Here is a 7,526-nt window from a genome sequence, read left to right on the forward strand (position 1 = left end):
AAAGAATATCTCTTTGGATTTGAGACTTTAGTCTTTGCAACTTTACAGATCTTCTTTATGCACCAAGCACTTGTAATACTCCAAAGAGAAAGGAAAACTTGAAATCGCATCATTAGACCCCTTTAACTTCATTAAAATACATTCAGTGACTGATACAATCTTCGTCATACAATTGTTTGTTCAAACAGAATTCGTAGAAACATTTCTGTTCCCTTACTTTCAAGATCTGAGACAAATTGTCCATTGTTGCTTTCATTTATGGCTATTGAAGTCAGGCATAATGATATATACAAAAAAAAGTCAACATTAAATCATATAATCAGTAGATTATTCTGAGATTTTCACTTTCATTGGATACATTGTTCCCAGCTGTGTGACACTGATGTCCTGAGTTGGTTTAATTTCTCCCCCTTTCTTGTACACTTATTTCATTTAAGGTGGTCAGAATTTGAGAAATCAAATTTTCCTTGATCCTTTGACATTAGAGGTCATTATACTATAAAAACATAGTACAAGTTTTAAACTCAAAATGTTCTCAAAAAGCCCAAAAACAGCTTTGACTGAAACCAAGCTGGCAATAATAGAAATTAATATATCAGCATAAGATCAAAGCCTACTTCTACATTATTGTCTTTTTATCCCCGCCCACTCACACGTTATATGGACAGACAGATGAATTGGTACAACCGGATCACTGGACTACAAATAATTACCTTCTAAAGGATCCTAATATTAGGAAAGTGGCTTGTGATTTTTAACTATGTGAATGTTATCATAGAGCAGCCAAAACAACCTTTTCAGATTTTGTCTCTGTATGATGTAATAGTGCAAAGAAAGACTGCCGAATCAGATCGACACCTACTGCTACATCATCACATCTTTGGCCCCGCCTACTGGTGCATTAGTGGGATGAGAAGAAGAGAAGAGAGCAATGACGAGATCACTGCATTGATGTGCTCTACAGACATGTCTGTCATACCATACTGTATTAAAATCCCATCCAATTACTAATTTTGCATTGCTAAACTTTTCTACTATTTTTTGAATCTGGTAAAGTTAGTTGCATAGACATTCACCAAAATAAAAATGTCAGCATTCTTTTCTATTACCAATATCAACAATTGACCTGAGTCATGCAATAGGCTATAGATTGAATTATTTCCCCTTAAATATATCTTTTAAGATTGCAACACTGGCTGATCAATTATGACATCCATAAACCATCCCTCATTGACTCTTCCAAAAACTATAATAAAAGTCACATTCAATTTGCTGCAAAATAAAAATACTGCTTTCCCTTTCAGCAAATCACAAATTCCCTTGACATAAAAAGAACAAACTGACAATGATACCAATAAGACTAAACATGCTCCCACCACCTCCATAATATAACTGAAAAGGATTGTTTTCCTCCTCATTCAAAAGTCAGGTCTGCTCTTCCAGAATTGAATAACTTATGTTCTACCTTTGACTTAATTGATATATAGAGATATGAGTATCCAGATAAAATTCAGTTTACATGGTGTAAATGAAACCTTACTCAACAGTCCCGTATAGATTATTGGTTAATTTCAAGGAATTTAGTGAATTATGTTAAAGATGTCTTTACAGAAGCTTATGTTAGCTATTTTTCTATCAATAAACAGCAAAATCAGAAGATGTAAAAAATAATTACGTACTGGAAAATGAACCAGAACATACTGACAGATGTGCAGATGATTCAGAAAATATCATTATAGACTTTTGGAACGAGGCAAATTCAACAAATAATTTCGGGGTAAATTGGGAATTAATGAAGCATAAAATCAATGCCGCAGCCATAAGGAGAGCAAAACCCCCAGCAAAACACAGAAGAGAAAATAAGGATACAATTATTTGTGAAATGTTAAAGCTCTCCGGAAATTGCAGTTTAGATCAAGAAGAGAAAAATAAATGATTACAACTACATTTAGATCAAATATATAAATATAAAGCAAAGGGAGCCTTTTTTTGAAAAAGTAAAACATTTTTCAACATAGAAAAAAGTAAAGTAGATCTGTGGCCAAATTAATGGACAGTTAACAGGACATTTGATGGAAATATCAAGATATACGGCAAGATTCTATGAAGAACTGTATTCTTATGACTACAAATTGATTCATGCACAGTTATTCTTCGATTCTAATAAAGAGGTTGCTAAAAAGATGAGTCTGAGTCTGCTATGAAAATGTGTGCCAAGAGATATCTTTAAATGAAGTACTTCATTATATTAACACACTTAAAGACAACAAGTCACCTGGGAATGACGGTTTAATCAGTGAATTAAAAAAGATTGTATAAATGCTTTAGAAATCTTTGCCCACCAGCCTCAGCAGCAGCACTTCTAGATTCACTTCTAGATGAATGTAGTTAAAATTGAACAAAGGCTAAAAACCATTCAATCCTGACACACACACAAACACAAACACACACACACACTCGTTAACACAGAGCTAATGAAATTATACATGAAATCAACGTATTTTGTGATGTGTTTGTACCTGTGTGTGTCCTGTGATGGTCCTTCATGGCAGACAGAGTCAGGAAGGCATAATGACACGATGGCCATCCACACTTGTACGGTTTGTCTCCAGTGTGCAGCTTCATGTGGTTATTCAGTGCCCATTTCTCACTGAAGCTCCGCTCACACAGCTCACACTCGAACTTTCTAGTAAAAGAGAACACATTAACCAATGAACCACTGCACTGCTACATTCAGTCACAATTCTTAATCATAGAAATGTAAAAGTTGATATGTCTTGTCTTTTACTTTATTTGTTTATATATATATCGTTAAATGTTGCCTATCCAAAGTCATTTCACGGTTATGTGCTGTTGTTCTTAATGCTTTTTTTATGTCATTTTTTACTTTTACATTTGAACCAAAGATCCGGACTAACACTTTTTTCAATCTGCTAGTTAGTACATTTTATTTGATCTTCATCACCACATGGATAACGCAAACGTCTCAGCTCTATGCCTTCTTCAGTGTGTTACATAGCTTCATCGCTATGTTATATCTCTCTCTAAAACCTGTTATAGCTCTAAAAACACACTTTTTTTTTTGTACAACTTTTTACACACATTTTTTTCCAATTTAATAACATATATCAAACATGATTTAACCCTAATTGTAATAGAAATTCTAAAGATTCACATATTTGTACACTATAACAAACAAAACACCAGCATAAATGACCACAGATAAATCACATAATCATAATGGAATTGAAAAATCATTACAAACAACAGTATTTCGAAAACCTACGGATAAAAACACGTTGCTAGCACTAGATTGTTATCATCCAATTCCTTTAAAGTGAAGTTTACCGTTCAGTCAACTGTGTAGATTAAAACGTAATTGCAGTACAACATATGAATTTGATCAACAAACAAAATTACTTTTTCAACGTTAATATAGTTAATAAAAGTGAATAAATGAAGTTAATAAATTGAACAGAAATGATCTCTTGAGAACAGAAAAATCTACAAGTAAACAAAGACAATTTTCAGTGAATTGTTCTTTGACATATAATGAGCACAGTAATCAAATAAAATCAATTATTTATAAACATTGGCATATTTTATTGTCTGATGACTCTTTGAACATTAAGTTTCAAGACTGTCTGTTATTCACTTTTAAAAGATCACATCAGACATGTTAATAAATTCAGATGTTGTAAGGAAGAAAAAAAATCTACTTTCATACAAGGTTGTTTTCCGTGCAGAAACTGTGCCGCGTGCCAAAATTTGATAAAGTATAAAGAACTTATATGTCCAGTAACAAAGAAATGTTTCAAAATTACATCTTGTATTACCTGTTCTACTGGCAATGTGGTCTATATGTTAAATTGTCCCTGTCAAAAGATTTATATTGGAAAATCATTGTGTTAATTGAAATTACGAATTAGTGAACATAAATCTAGCATTAGATGCCAAGATATAACTTATCTAGTAGCTAGACATTTTAATGGACTGGGACATGATATTAAACAATTAGAATGTATAGGCATAGAGGAAGTTTTATGATCACGTAGAGGAGGTAATATAAATAAAGTATTATTAAAACGAGAAGCATTTTGGATTTATAAACTTAAATCATTAGCACCGAATGGCATGAATGAGGAACTAGATTTCTCTGTTTTTCTTTGAAGAGATCTAATTGGTTGGATTCATATCTGTGGAGTATATATTGAGTATTTATAATGTGAAGATCGATGATTGTGTATGACGATATATTTTCTGATGGTTTTCATCATTGTACCTTCCATTATGATTATTAGGGGTTCACAAAATTCACAGTTCGGTTCGATACGACACAGTGGTGTTACGGTTCGGTACGTTTTCTATACAGCAAAAAAGAAAGAAATGCCAGAGAAATTTCCTTGATTTTTAATTAATTTATTAAAACTAACATCATAACTTTGAAGTATTCCCGCTGATGTAGCCTATTGTCATGTAGCAGATACAACATACCGTTGTTGTTTTTTATTCACCACTCTCTTGCCATCACCCTCATAACTTACAGGGAAACCAAAGTGGTCCCAAAAGCCAGACATGTTGGTTATTGGAGGATCTTCCATTTCTGGTCTGGTAATCGCATTAACGCTACTAGCCATATTGCAATGAGTCCAGCGTATGCCTGATTGGAGTATTGTGTTTTTCTTTGGGGGTGAGAGGCAGACAGCACGTTGCCGGTTACGTCGTTTGGGCTGCCTTGTTGAACGCAGTGGCACTGAGAACATTATATTTCACACACTTTAAGCTCTTTTATTTTCCAAATGTAATCGGATTAGTCCGACGAATCATTCGGTTTGTAATGCATACCGAAGCAAAAGTCTCGTACAGAACGGTTCAATACGAATACGTGTATCGTTACACCCCTAATGATTATGTGATTTATTTGTGGTAATTTATGCTGGTGTTCTGTTTGTTATATTGTACAAATATGTGACTCTTAGAATTTATATTACAATTAGGGTTAAATCATGTTTGATATATGTTATTAAATAAAAAATAAAAAAACTGTGTTAATGTGGATATTATTGAATAATTGTATGAATTGCACATGTGTGTTTTTAGAGATATAACATAGGTTATTTTTGTAGATGATGACATCAACACAATGGTTTAATTATGCTTTTTCTTAGAGTGGTTACAATCATCCGGGTTTAAATCGCACTCAAATTGATTTGATATTGACGCAATATGACATTTCCCGACCAGGTGCTGAGTGCTGCCAATCACAACACACACTGGCCCAGCTAACCAATCACAGCACATTTCATATTTCAGAAGGCAGGCCTTCATTTGATACAGGAACTATTCGAGCCGTTCTGGGGAGAAAGGTGTTGTAATAATGTAAAATATGTGAAAAATAATGTGTTTTTCGAGCAACCTAGTATGAGAGCCTGTTCTAGTACACCCCCAAAACAAAATCAAGACTTTGTAAAAGAGCATAATAGGACCCCTTTAATAAGTAGGTGGAGCAATGAAACTATGTAACACACCGAAGAAGGCATAGAGCCGAAACGTTTGTGTTTCCCATGTGGTGATGAAGGTCAAATTAAATGTACTAGCAGATTTAAAAAAGTTTGAGTGCAGGTCTTTGGTTCATATATGAAGTAATTAAATTGATTGATGCACCAAAAAATTTAGAGCGTGATGTAAACAGCTGTGTGGAACTGAATGTCATCTTTTACTTTAATAAAAATAGTATAGCATATTCGGAAGACATAACCAAAATAACCAATTGTGAAAGAATCTGTCAAATGGATGTTGTGGTGATCTGAGTGTATGGCACATTCCAAATTCTTTGACAACATTTGCACTATGATTGATTCATCAGAATGTCCTAGTGTTCATGTGTACCAAGTTTAGTGATATTTGGATGGTGCAATCACAAGATATAGGCCAATTAGTCATTATAGGCCACACCCAAAAAAGTAGATCTATTATCTGGCCTATATCTGCTAAACGATTAAATTACCAACAACAACAACAAAAAAAAACTCTTTTTTAAAAAAACTCTCTTAAATTGCAGAAAAATTACTAAAATTATACTAGTGTTTAAAATTGTGGATAATTTTATAGACAAGGATAATACTTAGATTTACATTTTTTAGGGCTTAAAGCAAGAATTCCAAAGAAGCGCCCTGCGGCCAATTTTAACAAACATTGGTACACATACACGTTTTCACATGATGTATGAATATATACATTTTCATAACAGTATGCCATTCGGATTTGACGTTAGTAGCCACTGAATTTTGATTGTCTACTGGTGGCCATGTTTCTATGGAAACATTAGGAGGGGTGGCCTAGTCTTCTAACACATGGATTAGAAGGCTTTACGTGAATATTGTGACCACTTTAACAGTAGCCCACATTAAAAAGTTATTTACACTGAACCTGTAGATCCTCCTTTATCACATTTAAAGCATATTTAGAGGTACCCCTATACATATAAGCATTATTATACTTTTTTATACTATTGCTGTCTAAAGATATTGTTCCCTTTTAGTTTGTAATGCATTCACAAATGTTAACAAATGCAATCTTATGTGTAAACTGTTACAAAGTAATATGATACAGAAGTGTATGTGTTCAGTGCAGTTCAAAACCTCTCTTTGGGCTGGCCCAGTCCATGCTTTCCCAGCAGATGAGTGTTGAGATGTTTCTTCATCACAAATGCCCATCTGTAACATATGAATATGAAAAATGTATGGACATAAATGAAAATCAGGACAAAAATAATTAAATTATTTTAAATAGGTAAACCATCATTTATTATGATTTTTTTATTATAGATGCTTGTCTTGTGTGCCTGACTAGCAGTGCACATTTTGAGACCATCCTGCTGCATTTTTGGTTGTTGTTGTATTAATATTTTATACATTTACAATGTATATTGTGCAACTGGGTGAATACTAGAGCTCGACCGATATATCGATTTCCTGATATTTAAGTATTTTACAATAATCGGATATCGGTTTTGTAATATCGGATTCACCGATAAACGTCGTCATCTTGTGGATGTTTTGAGAATTGCACGCAGGATCCCCATTGCAGCGCATCTGAGAGGAAACAAGACAACAACAACGGCGTGCACAGGTACTTGATTTACTGTAGTTAGTAAACTTTATTTAACATAACAGCCATTCATGCACAAATTAGATGTATTACATAAATGCCTGATATGCAGTTTATGCAGCTTGGCTCGAAGAAATAGAGATGAACTCACAGAGTCACGTAAGATAATCCGTCAAGTCCTGTCCCAATAAAGATGTAACTTTGCGTGAATTAAATAATATGCAACCATGAATGGGCGCATGTTGGAAATAAAAGTGCTGAATTTAATTCACTCTCTGTTGTCTATATGCTCATCGTCTCATGAAGGTGGAGTCACGTAAAATAATCCGTCAAGTCCTCGCCCAATAAAGACATAAATTTGCATTAATTAAATAATACAGCCATGAATGAGCGCATGTTGGAAATAAAAAATACAT

At 33.7% G+C, this 7,526-nt stretch overlaps 1 protein-coding gene across 1 annotated transcript in view; it reads right to left on the reverse strand.

Moving 5' to 3' along the window:
* The window catches only part of LOC107581756 (zinc finger protein 407-like), a 49,699-nt gene that overhangs the window by 6,615 nt on the left and 35,558 nt on the right, over nt 1-7,526 (reverse strand). The window contains exons 4-5 of the mRNA XM_016267408.1: nt 6,642-6,716; nt 2,520-2,686 (exon numbers count right to left, since the gene is read on the reverse strand). Coding sequence (XP_016122894.1) covers nt 2,520-2,686; nt 6,642-6,716 — 242 coding nt within the window. The remainder of the gene's footprint in view (nt 1-2,519; nt 2,687-6,641; nt 6,717-7,526) is intronic.

The sequence above is a fragment of the Sinocyclocheilus grahami genome, unplaced genomic scaffold (genome assembly GCF_001515645.1).
Source record: "Sinocyclocheilus grahami isolate Dianchi unplaced genomic scaffold, SAMN03320097.WGS_v1.1 scaffold37.1, whole genome shotgun sequence".
NCBI classification, from domain to species: domain Eukaryota; kingdom Metazoa; phylum Chordata; class Actinopteri; order Cypriniformes; family Cyprinidae; genus Sinocyclocheilus; species Sinocyclocheilus grahami.